At 34.9% G+C, this 23,152-nt stretch overlaps 1 protein-coding gene across 1 annotated transcript in view; it reads right to left on the bottom strand.

Annotated features, from left to right (window-relative positions):
- Positions 1-23,152, bottom strand: part of AKT3 (AKT serine/threonine kinase 3) — a 384,719-nt gene that overhangs the window by 219,314 nt on the left and 142,253 nt on the right. The window contains exon 7 of the mRNA XM_073801464.1: positions 655-766. Coding sequence (XP_073657565.1) covers positions 655-766 — 112 coding nt within the window. The remainder of the gene's footprint in view (positions 1-654; positions 767-23,152) is intronic.

Here is a 23,152-nt window from a genome sequence, read left to right as displayed (position 1 = left end):
ATATGATAACGTGTAGAAAAGTGATTTTGTGGTTGTTGGACCTAACTCAGTATCAGAGCCACCAGATAAAAGGTATTAAGACAGAATTGGAGGACAGTAGATCAGGAGGATGAAATGTGGGCCTGATGAAGTTGGTGTGCTAGTTACTAACATTTTGCCACCCCGCCTCTTTAGCAGTGATGATAGTCAATGCCAATCAAGCCCTATTTTTTTTTTTCCTCACTGAGCTTAGACCCAATCTCAGAATCCTTCTCAGCATAACTGAGACAAGTGACTCCAGGAAGTCACTTGCATAATGGCACACTACTTGAAACCTTTTGCCATCACCAGCCTTAGAATTCCAAATATGAACACAATCAATTACATAATTTTTAAAAGGTAGCTTGGTGATTAAAATGCCCTCTTTAATTTACATTTTAACTTTTAAATGCTCTATTTTCTGTTAAAAAGTACATCTTATAGCACTTCTAGAGGTTTTGATTTATTATTTTTGTAAGCCTGTCATTTATCTGTTATACCAGAAACAGAATAATTAGGGGACTATAGCATTTTACAAGTATATTTACAGATATTTACAAATGGTCAAGTCAGATACATATACACCTTTTGACTGATTGTCACTTTTTCACAAAATGGAAAAAATGAGTTTCTTACCTTTCCTCTGGAGTGTCTACATGAAATGTTCTCTCTATAACAGTGGTCCACTGGAGACATCTGATAATAAATGTGTTTGGCTTTGGTCGTTCTGTTTTCATTAACTGGCATTCTAGAAATAAAACAAAATGTCTCTTTGAATATACTTATACTTAAACCAAGAAGTAAACAGTTGAGAAGTACAGAGTTCTATTCTAAACAAACCACTGCAACCTTACCGATTTCTATGGATCTCCACTCAAGGCTGTTTGTTCATAACCTAATTTCAGTATTCCTTTCCAATCCATCACCCATTCTGGTCACATGCTCTATTAACCAGCCAAATTGGACTATTAAACTTTCCTTAAATACATCTTGCTCTTTCCTCTATCTATACCTTTGATCCAGCTAATACTACTATTTGGAATGTTTTCCATTTATTTTACCCCTAACCATATGTAATCCCCAACAGCCAAAAGAATACCTGTCCTTCAAGTCCAGATCAAATTCTACTCCTTCCATGAAGCTTTTTATAACAACCTGGTCCTAGACTGACAATTCCCCAAGCTATATTCTCATAACATTCTCACTACATTCTCCACTCTACATTCTCATTATTTATTATTGTACCCCTCATTTTTCACTTAGCATAGAGTATCTTATATTACTATTTATCATTTTTAAGAAGGTATCCTTATCCCTACCTAGATTATAAGCCTTTGACAGTATGCACCCCCTAAAACTCTTAGTAATCTATAGTACCTAGAGCCAGTCAGTCAGAAGTGATAAATTCTGTCAGCAATTATCTATATCTAGGAAGACTTCAAAGAAAAGGAACATAGCATAGTGGCTAAAAGTATGGATTTCAACACTACTGTGCCTGGATTCAACTTTTTTTCCTACCATTAACGATGCAAGCTTAGACAAGTCAATTAATTTCTCTGGTCTTCAAGTATTTAATGGGAAGCAGTAAGAGTACCTACATCAGAAAATTGATGTAGGGATTAATAATACATAATTGTAGTACTTAGCATGGTGTGTGACACAGAGTAAGTTTTCAATAAATGTTAGCTGCTATTATTAGGTGTACACCTGAGCTACACTCCAAAGGATATCTGGTATTGGACAACAAGAGAAAATAGGATAGGGCTGTCTGCTGACACTGCAACAGACAGTGTTGTTGAGGAAATGCACTGCACTCTCTCTCTTTAGGGGCTTTTGTCTAGTTGTGCCTTCTGCCAGGTATTCTTCCCCTCACACAACCCCACAGTTAACTCCTCACCTCCTTCAAGTCTTAAATCAATTCTAATCTTCACATTGAAGCCTACCTCAACCATGCCACTCAGTAATGAAATCTGCATCCTTTACCCAGGACACCCCAACTCCTCTTACCTGCTTTACTGTTTATTTCCCATAGCATGTTTTCATCTTTGTGCATATGAGATGACTAACTTAATATCTTTTTTATTTACTGTTTCTTCAACTAGAATATAAGCTCTACTAATATATTGTTAGCACTGAGAACTAACATATAGCACTCAATAAGCATTTTCCAAGTGAGTGAATTCTAACAGTAATAATCCAACAAGAAGGTAATTTTGATGATACAGGAAAGAGGAGAAAATTTCTGGAGCAACTTTCTTATATAGTCAAAAAGGGATAGGATTCACTAAACAAGTAGAGGGCTGGCTATAATCAGGAGTATAGAGAATTTAGTGATGCAACAGGAGAGAAGATAGGGTAAAGGAGCCCAGAGCTGGTAGAAATTATTTGCTCATTGCTTCTACTTTTCCAAGGAATTAGCATGTAAAGCCATCCTTAAGAATAAGTTTGGAAGAGGATGCACTTGGGCTCTGAGAAAAGAGAAGATATATAATAGCCTTCTAGGAGCAAACAGACTAGGGAAATATCCATGACTGCTAAACAACATTAAGGGTCCAACGGAATTTAATGATTAAGAATTTAAAGTACCACCAGGGATAATGGTTGTATATTTTTCCCCAGATAACTTCAGTTACATGGGTGCAGATGGGGAATACAAAGGATTGCATTTAAGCAAAGCTATATTTTAACTAAGTAAGTTTGAAAATGCAAGAAAGTGAAACAGAATTCAGGATGCAAGACAAGGGAGTGGTTTAGATAATCAACTAAGGAACTAAAAATGGGTAAGGAGGGAAGTGAGAACTTAGTGGTATGTAAAATAATGAAAAGGTAATAGAATCGACAGATCATAAAATCCATCGTTTCACAGTTAAATACTTAACGTTACACACTTTCTGAAACATGAATGCTAAAAAAATCAAATATAGTATGCCAATTTATATTTTTTGTTTGAAATACAAAAGTTTTAAAATACCAAAGATATTATACTAATTTACACCAATAAAGAACCACATAATTTCCCCCAACTTACTCTGCCTGTAAGGTACAGACTCAATCTGATTCTCTTTGAAGCCCATTGTTCCTTCCTGTTTCCTTCTTTATAAAATTCCTATCAAGCTTCCAGCCAATGGTTCACTATACTGTCTTGCAGATGTTTAATCAATGTTAATTTGATGTCCTAGCTAGATGAATTACTTAAAAGTTAGGAATTATGTGTACGACTCTTCCTCAGAGCACCTACAGCAGTGACAGCACATAAGGGTACACAGTAAATACCTGATGATTGAGTAATTGACCCATTGGTGTTTTTTGTTTTTGTTTTATTTTTGGCCTTGCCACGTGCCTTGTGGGAACTTAGTTCCCCAATCAGGGATCATCGAACCCGTAGCCCTTGCAGTGGAAGCACAGAGTCCTAACCACTGGAGCACCATGTAATTCCTGCCAATTGGCTTTTAATGTAAAGAATGGAGAACAGACACTTAAAAAGAGGGACAGTCCTGACAGAAATACTCGAGAGTGAACCATGGAGTAAAGGGACACAGGAAGAACAGAAAAGGAAAGAAAGAATGCCCACTCTAAGGTTCACCTATTTAAGCTTTACTTAAGTTTTCCATTGTGGTGATGTCAAAATAATTAAGATAATAGACTTTAGAATACCAGATTCAAATCTAGCCTCTATCACACACTATCAGCTATTATTACCCAAGGCAAAGTACATTAAGCCCCAAGATTTTCTCATCTTTAAAAGCACTATGAGGAATTAAAGTAAACTTTAAAAGAAGCATATTTTCAACACTACACCTAAATGAAGTTTAAATGCTATAAAGAACTTCTTAATGCTATAAATGTAAAAGCTATTTAAAAATACTATGTATGAGATTCTAAGTGGTTATTAATTACTGCAATTCATGAAAAGGAAAATAAAAGTGATTACCATTCCCAAGCAAACTACTAAAAAGTAACATTTAGAAAAGAATAAAATATTTGTATTTATGAATATAATTGTTTTGGAAAAATATTAAAATAATAATAAAATGACATAAGTGGTTATTCACACCATGCTTGTTTTGACTAAATATGCTAAGTATTCATGAATCAACAACATATATGAAATGCCAATTATGGGCCAAGCACCAGATTCTGGGCATAGTAAGAAAAATGAGTAAGAAACTGTACAGGCTTACAGCATATACTAAGCTCTATTTTTAATCATTCTGTGTAATTATAAAGTAATATTCTACTAATGGTATAAAGGTTTTAATCAGGTCCTCCTGAAACCTCTAGCTAAACAAAAATGTTACATGTAATTATGGACATGACGAATAGAAATAAACCTATATGTTTACAGGCTTCAGTATGAAATACTCTATAAATCAATCCAACTTCTAAATAATACCCATTAGATTGAAACTATAGAAGAGAGAAGTGGCTAGCAAAAGGGAGTCCACAATATTCAAGTGACAGTCGAGTCAACATCAGAAGAGAATATCTACCACAATGCCTCAGGGGTTACTGCTGTGCATAAACAGATATAATTAAAGAGCTGAATCCAAACTCAAAACAGTTGAAACTTTAAATTACCATATTAAAATAGCTGAGCCAGTAAACAGAAGCACTTTGGGTTCTTTCATGTTAGTCATAACATGGAAACATGAACATATCATACAGTTCTCTCTAAAATGAAGAAAAATATGCCATGAAAGTTTTCAGAACATGGTGCATGTCTGAAAACACTTATTTTGAAGAGAATTCTTAAAAGGGACAGGGTTAATAAATAGGCTGGCTAATACTTCTTTAGAAGAATATTTTCCTTTTTATTATGTAAAGATTCCTAACTCAAGGTAGCACAATTTTTTTTTTAAGTAGAAATTTTGGATAGAGATTCTAAAAAGCTATTAACCAAACGATTATCTATGACTTCTGGAACAATTTAATATGCAGAAATAAAGCAAGCATTCCTAGATAAAATGTCAGGTAGGTAGGTTTTATTATATCATATCCCATGATATTTTTCTTTTTTCAAAAAATTTTTATTTTATATTGGAGTACAGTTGATTAACAATGATGCGTTAGTTACAGGTGTACAGCAAAGTGATTCAGTTATACACATAAGTATATATTCTTTTTCAAATTCTTTTCCCACTTAGATTATTACAGAATATTGAGCTGAGTTCCCTGTATTATACAGTAGGTCTTTGTTGGTTATCTATTTTAAATTTAGTACTGTGTACATGTCAATCCTGAACTCCCAATCTATCCCTACCCCCACCCCATCCATTCCCTCTGGTAACCATAAATTCATTCTCTAAGTCTGTGAGTGTTTCTGTTTTGTAAATAAGTTCATTTGTATCATTTTTTCTAGATTCCACATATCAGTGATCATATAGTAGCTCTATTCTTAGTTTTGAAAGAAACCTCCATACTGTTCTCCATAGTGCTTGTACCAATCTATGTTCCCACCATCAGGGTAGGAGGGCTCCCTTTTCTCCACACCCTCTCCAGCATCTATTGTTTGTAGACTTTTTAATGATGAACATTCTGACTGGTGTGAGGTGGTATCTCATTGTAGTTTTGATTTGCATTTCTCTAATACTTAGTGATGTTGAGAGTCTTTTCATGTGCCTCCTGGCCATCTGTATGTCTTCTTTGGAGAAATGTCTATTTAGGTCTTTGGCTAGTTTTTTGGTTGGGTTGTTTGTTTTTTTGATATTGAGCTGCATTTGCTGTTTGTAAACTTTGGAGATTAATCCTTTGTCAGTCACATCATTTGAAAATATTTTCTCCCATTCTGTGCAAAAGCTTTTGAGTATAATTACATTCCATTTGTTTGTTTTTCTTCCCATCACTCTGGGCAAAGGATCGAAAAAGATTTTGCTGTGATTTATGCCAAAGAGTGTTCTGCTTATGTTTTCTTCTAAGAGTTTTATAGTATCAGGTCTTACATTTAGGTCTTTAATCCATTTTGAGTTTATTTTTGTGTATGGTGTTAAAGAAATGTTCTAATTTCATTTTTGTACATGTAGCTGTCCAGTTTTCCCGGTACCATTTATTAAAGAGACTATCTTTTCTCCATTGTATACTCTTGCCTCCTTTGTCATAGATTAACTGACCACAGGCGCATGCATTTATTTGTGAGTTTTCTAACCTGTTCCATTGATCTATCTTTCTGTTTTTGTGCAGTAACATACTATTTTGATGACTGTAGCTTTGTAATATAGTCTGAACTCAGGAAGCCTGATTCCTCCAGCTTCCTTTTTCTTTCTCAAGATTGCTTTGGCAGGCCTTCCCTGGTAGTCCCAGTGGTTAAGACTCTATGCTCCCAATGCAGGGGGCCCCAGTTGAATCCCTAGTCAGGAAACTAGATCCTGCATGCCGCAACTAAAGATCCCGCATGCCGCAATGAAGATCCGGCATGCCGCAAGTAAAAAAGATCCTGCATGCCATAACAAAGATCTCACACATGGCAACAAAGATCCCGCATGCCGTGACTAAGACCTGGCATGGCCAAAAAATATTTAAAAAAATGATTGCTTTGGCTATCCAGGGTCTTTTTGTCTCCATACAAATTTTAACACATTATTGACTGGGGGATTTTGGCAGAAACTAATGCCTGTGGCCGGTGATTTGTTATGTAAGTGAATACTTAAACACCCACATTTGAGTAAATATCAACAACTTTTTTGCACTTAATGTATTTATTTGAAACTCTGTACATATCTTACTGAAGTATTCTAGTACTTCGTTCAAGTGTGATACACAGTATAGCAGTCACCTCTGTGCAGAGGAACAGAACATCTATTACAAAAGAGCAGAACCTACACTTTCCGGTGGCATTTTTTAGTCCTGTGGGTATTATTTCCTCTAGAACATGTTATTTTCTTTTACCTGATAGTCAACAAGGTGGATCTTTGTGGGTGGCTCTTTTAAAAATGCCACAAGAAGGACCAGGTGCAGTACTACCACTACATTCACCAGAATGGTCAGTTACACATTCTCTAGCTACTGCTAACAAAAATTGCTTGTAAGTCATTTTACTCTGTGCATTAAGGCTACAATTAATTTTAAATGCATTGAATAAACCACAATTACTCAAATAGAAGCCCACTTTCTTATACCATTTTCAAGTTTCCTGGAGGATACTGAAGTTTGCCAAATATTGATCAATCGATCAACTCCTTTCATATATTTATTATACTCTAATATACAAGTGGGCTTAGTTATCTGATGACCAGTCCTCCTGTCTTCCTTTCCTGTAGATGCTATGGAGGTGTCATGAATTGTTGTCACCAGGCGGACTAACCTCTTGTCTTTCCATATAAGAATAACGTCTCCCTTCCATGTGAATGTCATTTCTCCCCTCTGTAGATTTTTAGATTTCTCCTTTAATTGGTTTGGTAGACCAGGATTCTCTCTTATAGTCCCACAAATTCTGGTTTTATTTTTCAACAACATTTCAGATGTGGACACACTGTTGTAATAACTGTCTTGGTAAATATGGTGCCACGAACAAAGATAAGGTTGTAGGACTGATAATATTGTTTCTTGCAATTTCTTTCCTTCACCTGTGTAAATCTCAAGTTTGCATATATATCAGTTTCACATTTGCTATCCATCCTGACCAAAATTCCATATTTTGTACATTTTCCAGGATTATAGGTTTTGAATCTAAATCATCCTCTCCACAAGTGATGGCTCTTGTTTGGGTATACAGATGGAAAATAATCCAGAAGAGGTTTAACTTTTGAAATTCTGTCTGCAGGAAGCAGAGTTTCCAAGCTACCATTAAAGTGAAGAAATATCATTATTTGTTCCAAACTTCTTCTCATCATAATCTTTGGAAAGATAGGTGTTTCAAGTAAGGGATCAATCAACCAATATTCTTTCCAGTGTGACTTTATTTGTCCCATCAAAATTATTAATCCAAGAAACTTCTTCATGTCACTATTGGTTACATCACTCCATTTTAAAGTCTTCTCATACTTCTTATATGATTTTTCATTCTGTTCATGATACAACTTTCTTTGAGAAGCAACCAACTTGAAAAAGTCCTTACCAAAAATTAATTCTGTTATTTCACTAACACTTTGCAGGTTATTACATTCAATACTTACACCTGACACATCTGTAAAGTCTTCTAATTTCATGAAATGTTATCTTCAATCCACTTCTGTAGAAGCAAAGGAGCATTCTCCAGCACAGTGGGTTTCATTTTCACTTTCCGAATCAGAATCAATTGCTAAGGTTTTTTATCTTTTTGTTGGTCTAATATTCACACTGTCTGAATCAGAACTATATTCTGAAGAACGATCATCTTCTGAGACAGTAGTATATATGACACTTGGACAATCAGAGAAATTTCGGTGCATGAAATTCACCCACAAATTCTTCTTCACTCAAAATTTCACGATGCTTCATTTTTGAAAATTTTATGGTAATAAACTTGTGTTGATAATATACACAAGGTTAGAACAAAAATCTAACAGAGCAAAATGTAAATACTAATGACAATCGTTAAGTTGTAAAATGAACCCTTGATCAACTTTAGGCTTCTAACAACTTCCCCCAGTGATATTAATTGCATTACTCTCTAAAAACGTATTGATACATCTCCAGTCAATAATGTTCGGGTAACAAAACACGTACTGATATGTCTCCAGTCTATAATGTGTTATGATTTTTTTGTTCTAGTTTGGTAAAAAATGGTAGTTTGATAGGGATTGTATTGAATCTGTTGATTGCCTTGGGTACTATAGTCATTTTGACAATATTTGTTCTTCCAATCCAAGAACATGGTGTATCTCTCCATCTATTTGTGTCATCTTTGATTTCTTTCATCAGCATCTTACAGTTTTCAGAGTACAGGTCTTTCGCCTCCTTAGGTAAGTTTATTCCTAGGTATTTTATTCATTTTGATGCATTGGTAAATGGGATTGTTTCATTAATTTCTCTTCCTCATCTTTCGATGTTAATGTATAGAAATGCAATAGATTTCTGTGTACAAATTTTGTATCCTGCAACTTTACCAAATTCATTGAAGAGCTCTAGTACTTTTCTGGTGGCATCTTTAGGATTCTCTATGTATAGTATCATGTCATCTGTGAAGAGTGACAGTTTTACTTCTTCTTTTCCAATCTGGATTCCTTTTATTTCTTTTTCTTCTCTGATTGCCCTGCCTAGGACTTCCAAAACTATGTTGAATTGCAGTGGTGAAAGTGGACATCCTTGTCTTGTTCCTGATCTGTGAGGAAATGCTTTCAGTTTTTCACCATTGAGTATGATGTTAGCTGTAGGTTTGTCATATAAGGCCTTTATTATGTTGAGGTATATTCCCTCTAGGCCCACTTTCTATAGAGTTTTTATCATAAATGGGTGTTGAATCTTGTCAAAAGCTTTTTCTGCATCTATTGAGATGATCATATATGGTTCAATTTGTTGCTGTGGTGTATCATACTAACTGATTTGAGGACACTGAAAAATCCTTGCATCCCTTGGATAAATCCCACTTGACCATGGTGTATAATCCTTTTAATGTATTGTCAGATTTGGATTGCTAGTACTTTTGTTCAGGATTTTTGCATCTATGTTCATCAGTGATATTGGGCTGTAATTTTTTGTGTGTGTGTGTGGTCTCTTTGTCTGGTTTTGATATCAGGATGATGAGTTAGAATGAGTTAGGGAGTGTTCCGTCCTCTGCAATTTTTTGGAATAGTTTCAGAAGGATACGTGTTACCTCTTCTCTAAATGTTTGATAGAATTTGCCTGTGAAGGCATTTAGTCCTGGACTTTTGCTTGTTGGGAGTTTTTAAAACAGTTTCAATTTCAGTACTTGCAATTGGTCTGGTCATACTTTGTTTCTTCCTGGTTCAGTTTTAGGAGATTGTACCTTTCTAATAATGTGTCCATTTCTTCTAGGTTATCCATTTCTTTGGCATATAGTTGCTTCTAGTAGTCTCTTAAGATCCTCTGTATTTCTTTGGTGTCCATTGTAACTTCTCCTTTTTCATTTCTAACTTTATTGATTTGAGCCCTCTCCCCTTTTTTCTTGATGAGTCTGGCTAAAGGTCTATTAATTTTGTTCACCTTTTCAAAGAACCAGCTTTTAGTTTCACTGACCTATTATTGTCTTTGTCTCTATTTCATTTATTTCTGCTCTGATCTTTATGATTTCTTTCCTTCTACTAGCTTTGGGTTTTGTTTGTTTTTCTTTCTCTAGTTGCTTTAGGTATAAGGCTAGGTTGCTTATGAGAGATTTTTCTTGTTTCCTGAGGTAAGAGTGTATTGCTATAAACTTCCCTCTTAGAACTGCTTTTACTGTGTCCCATAGGTTTCTGATCGTCATGCTTTTGTTTTCATTTGTCTCTGGGTATTTTTTGATTTTCTATTTGATTTCTTCAGTGATCTATTGGTTGTTTCGTAGGATATTGTTTAGCCTCCATGTGTTTACTTATTTTACACTTTTCTTCCTGTAGTTGATCTCTAATCTCATACCACTGTTGTCAGAAGAGATGCTTGATATAACTTCAATTTTCTTGAATTTTCCAAGTCTCGCTTTGTGACCCAGCATGTGAATAATCCTGGAGAATGTTCCATGTGCTCTTGAGAAGAATGTGTAATCTGCTGTTTTTGGATAGAATGCTCTATAAATATCAGTTAAGTCCATCTGGTCTAATGTGTCATTTAAGGCCTGTGTTTCCTTATTGATTTTCTGTCTGGATGATCTGTCCACTGATGAAAGCGGGGTATTAAAGCCCACCACTAATATTGTGTTACTGTCAATTTCTCCTTTTATGGCTGTATTTGCCTTATATATTGAGGTGCTCCTGTGTTGGGTGCATATATATTATCAATTGTTATATCTTCTTCTTGGATTGATCCCTTGATCACTAGGTAGTGTCCTTCTTGTCTCACCTTTAAAGTCTACTTTGTCTGATATGAGTATTGCTACTCCAGCTTTTTTTTGATTTCCATTTGCATGGAATATCTTTTTCCATCCTGTCACTTTCAGTTTGTATGTGTCCCTAGATCTGAAGTGGGTCTCTTGTAGATAGCATATATATGGGTCTTGCTTTTGTATCCATTCGGCCAGTCTATGTCTTTTGGTTGGAGCATTTAATCCATTTACGTTTAAGGTAATTATCAACATGTACGTTCTTAATGCCATTTCGTTAACTGTTTGGGGTTTGTTTTTGTACGTCTTTTTTCTTCCCTTACTCTTTTGTTCTCTTCCCTTGTGAGCTGATGACTAATTTTAGTGTTGTGTTTGGATTCCTTTTTCTTTTTTGTGTGTGTATCTACTGTAGATTTTTGATTTGTGATTATCATGAGGTTTTGATAGAGCATTCTATATATAAACAAGACTGTTTTAAGTTGCTGGTCTTTCAACTTCAAATGCATTTCTAATCGTCTGCATTTGTGCTCTCTTCTCACAATTCCTGGTTTTGATATCATATTTGTGTGTGGATAATTTCCTACCTTTACTGTGTGCTTGCGTTTACCAAAGAGCTTTTCCATATGGAATATTTTCATCTCTAGTTTTGGCCTTTTCTTTTCTGCCTAGAAAAGTTTATTTAGCATTTGTTGCAAAGCTGGTCTGGTGGTGCTGAATTATCTTAGCTTTTGGTTGTCTGTAAAGCTTTTGATTTCTCTGTCGAATCTGAATGACAGCCTTGCTGGGTAGAGTATCCTTGGTTGCAGGTTCTTCCCTTTCATCACTTTAAACATATCATGCCACTCCCTTCTGGCCTGCAGAGTTTCTGCTGAGAAATCAGCTGATAACCTTATGGGAGTTCCCTTGTATGTTATTTGTTGCTCTTCCCTTGTTGCTTTTAATATTTTTTCTTTGTATTTAATTTTTGTCAGTTTGATTACTATGCATCTTGGCGTGTTGCTCCTTGGGTTTGTCCTGCCTGGGACTCTCTACACTTCCTGGACTTGGGTGACTGTTTCCTTTCCCATGTTTGGGAAGTTTTCCACTATTATCTCTTCCAGTATTTTCTCAGGTCCTTTCTCTCTCTCTTCTTCTTCTGGGACCCCTATAACGCAAATGTTCGTGCATCTGACATTGTCCCAGCGGTCTCAGGCTGTCTTCATTTCTTTTCACTCTTTTTTCTTTATTCTTGTCTGCAGCAGTGATTTCCACCATTCTGTCTTCCAGCTCACTTATCCATTCCTCTGCCTCACTTATTCTGCTACTGTTTCCTTCTAGTGTATTTTTTTATTTCAGATATTGTATTGTTCATCTGTTTGTTTGTTCCTTAGTTCGTCTACGTTTCTGTATCTTCTCAAGCCATGCCTCCATTTTTTCTTGAGATCCTGGATCATCTTCACTACCATTATTCTGAATTATTTTACGGGTAGGTGATATTTTTCAATAAAGTTTTTGTTACACCAGTATTTAAATTAAATAGATACACTAGCTACACTCACCTGACCAAGTTAAGCTCTAAGCTGAATTTCAAACATCCTATTTACTTTTAGACCACTCTGAACCACAGATGACCAGTTTCATTCAAAGCTGTAATTACTCTGTAAACCTGAAAGCCAAATAAATAGAGGAAATGCAAGATGCAAAATCAAGAAAATACATACCAAAAAAATTTTTAGACATCACCTGTTCAGATTTTATTTAAAAGATTAGGTTTTATTTCAAATGCTTTAACCCTTTAAGTGCTAACTATATTCTTTTAAAAATAGTTCCACTAACATCCAATGTGAAAAACAAACACATAATAATAGATTCTATTTATAATTAAATCACAAAATTAAACAATGCTCTTTAAGTTATAATGACCATAAAGAGAGTTTATTTTTAAGGCCCCAGATATAATACTATTACAGATATTCTTTAAAAGAGGGAAAAAACATTTCTTTCTTTTATTTAAAGGTTTTATTATCCAGGGAGCAAAAAAGCATAGCACCCAATTAAGATTCAACACATCAACCTTAAAGAGATTTATTAATTCCACTGAGGGGATAATAGCTTAGGTGTGGCAGATACCCTGGTAGAGAGCAAGATCAGTAGAGGATATGTGTACTGCAATCACTATGTACCAGGGCACTGCACTGATTAGAGGTTTCTAAATGTTAATTTCATGTGCAGGCCAAACCTAAGAGCTGTTATGTTATTATCCTCCACATTATAAATGAGAGAATTGAGACTGAAAGTAGCTAAATAATTTGCTCACAAACACATAGCTTGTAAGCAACTGTATAAGGATTTACCTGAGGTCTGTCTGAATCCACATTCCATGCTCATCTGGAAAGAATACACTGCTAGGAAAACTGCCTTTAAAAAAAATCTGCAGATGAAAAGCCCTATCTGTTCCCTCCTCTGTGCCTTCCCCATACCTTCCTGTGCCTGACTGTTCTCCCTTCTGTGACATCCTTTCTTCTGCAAAGAAATCCAGGCTTTCATCTGATAACAATGTTTGAAGAGGGAGGTGGGCCCCAATGTATTTGCTCCTGGCTCTGAACACACCATAGGGATGGTTAGCGATGAGGATTACCCTTCGTAGGATACTGTTGCTGCCACTTTTTGTTTCTCCAAGTAGGCATGTAAGGGAAAGGTGGATTCAAATGAGGAACAGAAGAGAAAGAACGCAGCAAGGAGGGCAGCAGAGCATCCGGATGTTTTCACTGCTGGATCTCACAAACTGCAATACAAGTAAGGCTAGCGGTAATAAAAATTTTCAATTACTAATGATAGAAAAGTGACTCCCAAACTTGCATTGGTCCAGCTGCATGTTTCTAGTGTTTGGGTCTGAATCATTTACCTATTACCCAGAGTCAACATATCCTTCTCCATATAAGGAAATAGAAGAAAAAAAAAAGTTATTTTATAAAATACAAAATTCTATACAAGAGGGGAGTAAGACTGGGTCACTAACATTATTTCCACTCTAGGAGATGTTTTCACTTTATGATACATATTTCAAATTCTGACATTTTAATTATCATAAATCTTACTTCTTTGGTTTTAACATGGATACTACTTGTGGATTTAAACTGTATTTGAAATCACAACATGTTAACGTGAACTTCTCCTAATATGTTTTTCTTTAATGAATATGGTAACCACAGATACCACCATTTACCAAAAGTACATTTAGAGCCAACACTTTCCCCATCAACATATCTCCATCTTGTTGGTCCACCATATCCTGCTTCTAATTAATCAAACAAATACTTCAAGAGTCTTCTAGAACAACTGTTCTCTGCATACCCTCCACATACTTGAAATTTCAGGTAAAAATACACTGTGGTCACTGTGGGACAATGTTTAAGATAATGAAAATGACATGAGGCATTTCCTAACAGAGTTGTAAGAGTCATGTAAACATCTAATATACCATTAGGCAAGCTATTTTTTGGTTCTTCTTTTTGTTTGTTTGTTTTGCAATACAATAGACATTAGAGTACAGTAAGCTATTTTCTCTACTTACCTGTATGTCTGAAAATTTTTACGATAAGAAGTCAAAAACAGAAACTCCTTCCAAAATACTACTAGATTCTTTCCTCAAAGTATGTACCAAAAATGTCCAAGGAAATTATTTTTTAAAAATAAAGTGTATATTTGAATACCTAAAATAAAGACCCTTCTAGTGAATTAAACTCATTGAACACAAGTTAAACTTCAGAATATTTCATTGGGCATTGAAGTTTAAAGGTATCACTACTAGAATAATCAATTTATTTTGTATCAACTTTAATTTACAACTTAAATACCTCAAGCTTCCATGTATCAATGTGACAATTTCTACTCATCTTCATAGTTGCTTATCAATGCATACCAGGGTAAACAAATAATAAATATACACACAGAGCAAGATGCACATGTATTGAATGCTGCTTTCCTTCCCTTTAAAAGACATTATTTACAAGAGTGGTCTTTGTTACATATTCCTTAACCATTTAGCTAAGTTGTGGTTTCTACCAGTCTCCTGAAATCTTCTCATCAAATACATTTTCCTTTTTCTCATTTTCACTTCTTTGCTGCCTCTGATGCTCCTGGCTCCCTACCTGTGAGTCACTCTCCCAGGCCCCCATGACACAGACTTGCCTGATTTTACCTGCAACTCTCTGACCATTCATTAATCTTCTTTCTTAAGGATTCTTCCTTAGAACTGAGCTGCACCCTTATGCTGAGAACTTTGTGTTATGCTTTTCTTTAATGATAATTTTATCCTTAGTAAATTTAGATATTCATTAAACAAATATTTACTGTGTGCTCATAGCATGCCTGACAACAAGCCAGGCACTGGAAATACAGCAGTGAAGAAAACAAAGTCCTTATTTTTCATAAAGCTTATATTTTACTGAGGAGATAAGTGGTCAAGCAATAAACAATTAAAACAATTTATAACATAATAGATGATAATAAGTACTATGAAGAAAAATTATGCAGGGCAACAAGTTAAAATGACAGGGAAGGTGGTACTATTTTAGAAAGACTATTTAGAAAGGGTATTCCTTAATGAAATGGGCAACCAATGCAGACATCTGTGGAAAGAGTGATCTGGGTTGAAGGAACAGTAAGAGCAAAGACCCACAGTTGGAGAGAGCCCACAGACATGTCTGAGAAATGGCAAGTCCAGTGTGACTGAAGTAAAGTAAGTTGTGGGTGTGGTAGAAGATGAGATCAAAAAGACCTTCAATGACCTGGTAAGGACTTTGGATGTCATTCTGCAGAGTCTCTCTCATGGCTCTGCCACAATTATCACCTGACGTTTGATGACTCTTAAACCTGCCCCTCTAGTGCCAGCCTTTCCATCGAGCTCCATTTCCATATGGCAAAACTGGCATCTCTCTTTTGAGGACCTATTATTCCTCATTCTCAACATATCTAAAAGGGTGTTTCTTTTAATCTTCCAAACTGAAAATTACAACGTCCACACAATGTTTCCATTCATTTTATTTCTGTATCACCTTCCTAATCATCCAAGAAACACATCCTCAGTCGTCTTGGATTCTCCTTCAACCCAGTCTGCAACATTCACTGTAACAGTTCTTTTGTAACAAACCATCCCTTCTTTTCACTGCTAACACCCAACCAGAGAATTTTACCAAAATCTGGATCCCTGAAATGGCCTCCTGGATGGTCTCCCTTTCTCCAGCCTTCTCTCCCTGTCCAAGTTGTCCTACGTACTATTAGCCTGATTAGTCTTACTCAAACTCATTTAAAAAGTTTCAACCCAGCCATAAACAGGTCTCTGCCTCTTTGTAACAGTACAAAAATACTTAATTTATAATTTAGTTTGATACACTGCAAGCCAAATGAACAGCATACATTGGGATAATCTGCTCATTCATCTCTAGCAGAATAGAAAAAAAAAAATCTCATCTTTGCCAACTTAGGTCAATAGGGAAACTATGCTTTCCATTATATATTTCTCCAAAATTCATTCTTTTTCAATAAATAACTACTAAGTCTTTATTTTAGCATATTATTAGCAGCTTAACCACAACATTAAGATATTACATGCATTATTTCTCACTTAATTCTCCCAATAAAATTCTAAAGTATTTTCATCATTTCCATTTCACAAATAGAAAAAAGAAAATGAAAGCTGTCTGATTTTTAAGTCACTTGTTCAAAATCATCAAGTCATTAAGGTTGTAAAGCTGAGTCTCTGATCCAGGCTTTCTAGCTCTAAATTCTTGGATCTTCTTAGTATGTCACATATTGTTTTAGGAATGTTAGCTGCTTATAAGAGAGAAGGAAAGGTTTATTTATTTATAACAAGCTGTATTTATATACTTCACTTTCAAGTGTTCTGCAATACTAAAGTGATAGAAACAGGTGACATGCAGAGTACTGAAACAGTTTTCCCCCAAAGAAAACTGGCCAAAGTTACATTGGTAAAATGTCTTTCTGTCAATATTAGATTATTGATACAAAGCTGAGAGCACATTTGAAATATTTATTGACCAAAATGTTAAAAACGTAACATGAATTAACATGTAACTAGAGTTATCGGAATCGTAACTTCTTCAGGTTTGTCAATCTAAGCCAACATTGTTGATTCCTTAGTCATGTAAAATAATCTAGCTATAAGAATAGAGAGCCATTAGCAGAAAAACCGTAGAAATGTAAGTTCCTAAAGGCACAGAAATCCCAAAGAATTTAGGAGGTAAGAGTAGATCTGCAAATAATACCGTTTAACAAAAATATTTTAACAAAATGTCCTATTTCCATAGGACGATTGTAAAGCTCAAAGGAAACAACGCAAATGGAATAATGTTATACAGAATTATATATTTTAATTACTTTATAAGAATATCCTATAGAGACAGAAACTTTATCAGTGTGCTTTTGGAAGCAATAACTGTTGCTGGTTGGATGATTCAATTAGCATGAACTATTCTGGCATGTTTCAAAAGCACTGCCATTTTAAAACATTAAAAATGTCTAAAAATGCAACCATAGTAATAGTGCACGGGTTGGGGGTGAGGGAGAAAGACAATGACAAATTGGTCCAAAAGGACACTGAGACTTCATAGTTGGAAGACCATTGTGCTGACAATTAGTAACAGGAAGCAGAGCACAAAACAAATGAATGAAAAAAGCTGAACTTGCAATGAAAGACCTTATTATAGTGCAGAAACATTATTGTAATAAAGGGGCAATGTACTCTCCTCCATAAAACTTTCAAACAGGCACCCTTGCCTCTTTTTTCATGCTCTGCATTTCATTTTTTCATTAGCATCTGCTTGATTATGTATTATTTCCAACCCCAGAGAATGCCTCTCTATCCTTCCTAAATTCCAAGGCTTAAAGGTCCTTCCCCTGACTGTGGCCTTGAGCCTCATTTAACTTTATTCAAAATATAACAAATGCTTTAAAATAGCATAAAGATATAGGGGGAAAAACAGAAAGGCAGTGATTTAGTATATAACTGCAGTGGGATAAAAAATGTGTCCCTCAAATCTAGTTTGTTAAAAATGCAATGATAATATAATACGTACTAATATCCGATGATTCTGTCTCTAAAAATTAGTGTTTCTCCTATGACTTCTTTGATATAATTGGAAGAAGAAGGCTGAAATCTTCACCTACTAAATTCTCTGCATTAAGCTTCAGTTTCCTTAAATGGAAATATCCAAAAGCTCTGAAATATATTTTCATATACTAGTTGAGAATGACAAGATTTGATCTATGATGCTAACATATAATCTAGTCTAGGGGCATGGAAAGCCCACACCTTCTGAACTGCCTATGCAGACCCTACAGCAGCCAGAAGCTGCTTTCAGCACCCTGAAGACCCTACAGCAGCCAGAGATGTTTTAGTTAAGCAGTGGTGTGATAAAAGCACTGGCCTTGACACCTGAAAGCTGTGGGTTTAGCTTTCAGTTCCAAAGTTTATTAGATGCATGACCACTGGCAAATTCTATGAGCCCAGTTTCCCTAGCTATAAAATAGAGATATTATGTATCCTGAAAAAATGTCAGCAGGACTAGTAATATACATATAAAGTGCATAGCACACAGGTGCTCAACAAGTGGTTATTATTATTATTACTTCTCAATAGACTGAATGTTCCAAGAAATTATTATCTGCTGCTGATAGGCAAATCATTGACTTCTAGAAGAAAAGACTTCAGAGATTCTTCATTCCAACTCCTTCTCATCACAGATGATAAAACACCAGGGTGGTGAAGTGACTGGCCCAATATTACATAATAAATTTCTATCAAATAATCAGCCACCTGGCTACCACCTCCATGCTTGTCCCTCTGCTGTAGTATAAATAAATTTCACAGTTAAATAAAATATACCTCTTGAGAACAATGACAGTCTGCTATTAACCTACTGTTAATAATACTTGACATATAACGAAGTTTTTGTGGTACTGAATATACATTACTTGAAGAGTGTCATTATCTCTGAACCCCATTTATGATTAAATGCATTCAAGCCGGGTGTTAGTCCAGAATCCAAATCATAGTTAATTGTTCAATGTACTCGCTTTGAGACTCTAGGAAAGTTTCTTAATCTCTCTAGGTCTCAGTTTCACTATTTAGTTTGGTTTTTTTAAGGTAATATTCATTTCATGTTTTTCTTGTCATGTTCCTGTAAATAAGGCACCTCATACATAGTAGGCACTTAAAAAATGTTAGTTCTCTTCCTTTACTTCCTTAAGTCTCTGTTAATGTCATATGTATTAATTATAAGTAAGATGGGATTAAAGCAGCAAATATAATGGGCATATAATCATTTTTTAATTTACAATTTTGGGATTTTTTTTGGCTGCAACATGCAGCCTGCAGGATCTTAGTTCCTCGACCAGAGCAGTAACAGGGCAGAGTCCTAACCACTGGATCACCAGGGAATTCCCTAATTTACATTTTTTAAAAAGTAATTACATATAAAGCTCTACTTTTTAGAAAAAAGAATTAAGTTAAAAAACAAATATTAAACAAATAAGGCAGCTAGGTTTTATTTACATTTAACTTAACCAAAAATAATCTATAGAAGTAATCTGGTGATAAATGAGTATACTCAGAAATGTGTGTAAAAAGAATTATTTTTACTCTTCAGATATGGAAGGGTATCATAGAGGAAAATTCTAGGATCAGTAATAAGATAAAACAACAGTACAAGGATCCTTAGCACCAAAGGCCAGCTGAGTGTTATACATTCAGTAAAATTTTATTTGAAAAACTGAAGTATATTGACCTATTAATAATTAATTTAATATTAAAAAATTATACGAAAATCCACCACAGCTGCTTATTACACACAGGCTGCAGGTGGTTATCCTCCCACCCCACACCCAGTAATCACTCTGCATTCACACCACCTCAGCTCTCTTACACAAAATAGGTTGGATTTTGAAAAAATAAACAGATAGATGATGCGCCCCTTTCCAAGCTAAAAGCTACAGTTCAAAATATTTTTAGCTAAAAAAAGAGTATTGACTTTAAGATGATATTTTAAAATAGAATATTTATTTGCATCAGTAAGATTATTTTATATTCTACTAGAAGAGAAGATGAATAGCAATGTTACTACAGAAACTGCATGTAAAACGCCAAGTAAGCAAATAGGGGACCGAATGCCTAACTCTGACACTAAGAAAACAAAGTATCTGGTATGATTATGGCATTCTGCTAAATATTTCAAGTGCCATATTTATTCGTATCATTTATCCTTCTTTCTCCTTTGATATTTTTCACTCTATAAAGGGATAAAGAAATAACATACCATCTGGAGATTTCATTCATATCTGAGGATTTCATACCCATTTAAATTAACAATAAGAGATTCAGCTGAAGTTTCTTAGAAATAATTTTTTCAAATTATTGCTATTCCTGTTACCTGGAATATATGCCATCTTTTGAAATCTTACTATTTCTCCAAACAATCTCAGTTTTCAATGAGGCTTTTCTTGATGATCTAGTCCTTAATGACACCTCCCTTTCCTAAACTCTTACTGAATATATTAATTATAAACTTACTTCAGAACTGAACCATCAAAATACCAATCACAAAATACTAACTCCAAGGGTTTGTGGCATATTTTTGGTACTAGATTATAAATTCTTCAAATCCAAGAGCTACATCGTATGTCTGTGGATTAATGAAATGAACGCAGGCTTTAAGATTAGCATCCTGTTACACACAGGTTGAAATTCTGGCTCTGCCATTTGCCAGATAAGTGACCTAAAGCAAGTCACATAATCTCTCTCAGTCTCTTTAAAATGGAGAACATAATACTTACCTCAGAATGTTGTTGTGAAGATTAAATGAGATAACATATGTGAAAGGGCCTGGCACATAGTAACGCTCAAAGAAAGGTTGGTTTCCTTCCTTATTTCCTTCTTTTTTCCCTCAGTACCTGGTACAATGTTGAGAACACAATAAACCCTCAATAAAAACTTTCTAAATATTTATTTGAACTTAGATTTCCTAAAAATGTTTAATTATTAATTGTGATAACTCCTATGTTTCCAAATTGTGTCACTTTAAATCATATGCACATAAGGTAAGAAATTTCAAAACAGAACAAAGCGTGTGAGGTTGTTACTTAGGATGATGAGAAAAGGAAGTAAAGAAAGGTAAAAATATTTAAAAACAATTTAATTTAAAAGTATTTAAGAAGAATTCAGTGAAAATTATTACATGTATGGTGTTCTTTACATAAGTATCTTTGGATAAGTGAGAGTTGATTGCTGACCTTAGGGGAAGTTGAATGAGGGAGGGAGGGAGGGAGGGAGGGAGGCAGAGAGAGAAGGAAGAAGATGAGAAAGGGAGGAAGGGAAAAAGAAAGGGATGAAGGAAGGGAGGAAGTAAGGTTGGTTCTGCTGGGATCTCTTTTATGTCCTCACATTAATGTAAGCTATTAACATTGATCACTCCTTGCCTGGCTTCCCCTAAAAACAATCCCCATTGCAAACTCCATCTTACAAAAATGCAATTATCTAACGGGAGAACCAAATTAATTAAAAAATTTTCCACAGTGGATGGTAACCAAAGGATCCTCTTAGAACAGTCAGAAAGATATTTGAGGATTTATTACTTTTATTAAAAAACAAAAAACTTCTGACTAAAACTTCTAATTAAAGAATTTGGTCTGCACCCAGTTCCTCTGAGGTCAATCCAAATGGTGCTGCCCTTTCAGCTGCAGTGATGTCTTCTTCGTTTTCCAGAAAGGCTACGGGCACGGTTTAGGGGTCTAGCTCATGTTGTTTAGTTATAAGGAAGACTAGCCTCTACAGACAATAGTCTTCGGCATTAAATAAAACTGAAAATTTTCCCCAAACCAAACAAGAGCTGCTGGTCTCAACTTCAACCTCGTTGTAGACAGGTTCTACTTAAAACTTGTAATGGTCTTTAAAGAAAACCCAATAGAGTAGTTTCCACCCTACTCCAATGTAACTTAGCTCGAGAGGGGAAAATGGCTGCCATTTAACTCAATTAAGAAAATATTACTGAGCATATTCTATCTTATGTTATTACTTTTATTTGTATAGCATTTATAATTTACAAAGTGTTTTCACTTATATCATCTCATTTAACCCTCACCATAATCCTGAGAAGTAGATAACCTCACGTTTAATGAGAAAAACGAAGATCAGAAAAGTTATGCCATTTGCCCAAGGTCACATAGCTAGTAAAGTAGCGGAACCAAGACTCAAACTTAGGTCTACTGACTCCAAGCCAAGTGACCTTCCAATATACCAGATCTTATAATAAATGTTATAGGAAAATTTTAAAATGAGAATACACAGTGATTGTGCTCTGGAAGTTTATCATTTCCCTTGATTCTACATAAGATCCCATAGTAAGTTATATGCTGATGAATGGGGCTCAGAAGGTAAAGACTACAACTAAATAGATTAGCTCTAGAGTAAATCAGAAAAGAGGGGTGAGAGATCATCTTTTCCTGTATTAGGGGAAATACAGGCTCTAACCAAAATCTGAGCAGGTCACCTGATTAAAATCGTGAGATTATCTAATAGGAAACTCAAATGATACACACATAAATTTATGTTTATAAAGGACATGTAACTGATTAAATCTTTCAGAGATACAGAGGGTTGTTCTCACATGTAGGAGGAGCTGGATTTGAAACTCTAAATCCATTAAAATGGTATTACACATTTTCTTTTGTGCACATTCGTTGTACAATGTAGAAAAAAGGAGGAAGGAGTAGAAATTCTATTGAAAATTTTTTTCTTATCAGATTGAAGTGTGACTTGAATGAGAGGAAGGAAATATGTGACTAAATATGGCATTATACTGTTTAACATTTTCTAAAAACTATATCCTTCTAAAGTGATTTTTAAAAAAGGTTCTCTCCACTCCCAATTCTAAACTTAGTTTATGGGTTAAATTTTGCAAATATATGAATATAGTACCACCCATAAAAATGAAGGATAGGAAGAAATTTTGATTAAATTTATAGTAATTCACTTAATTTTTAAGTAAGACATTCCTTACAGTGAGATAGATGCACCTAGTACCAGATATAACTGTCTGTTTTCCTAAAAATCTGAACCCAATTAGAGGGAAAAAAGCACCAAATCTTCAAATGATCAAATACATAATATAGTCTAAAAATCACTCAAAACAAAAGCAGGGTTAGAATTCCACATGCAATTGAACCTAATGAAATCTAGCAATTTAGGTCCCAAAA

The sequence above is a fragment of the Tursiops truncatus genome, chromosome 1 (assembly GCF_011762595.2).
Source record: "Tursiops truncatus isolate mTurTru1 chromosome 1, mTurTru1.mat.Y, whole genome shotgun sequence".
NCBI lineage: Eukaryota > Metazoa > Chordata > Mammalia > Artiodactyla > Delphinidae > Tursiops > Tursiops truncatus.
The sequence above is the reverse complement of the archived record's forward strand: the minus strand, read 5'-3'. Positions and strand labels throughout refer to the sequence as shown.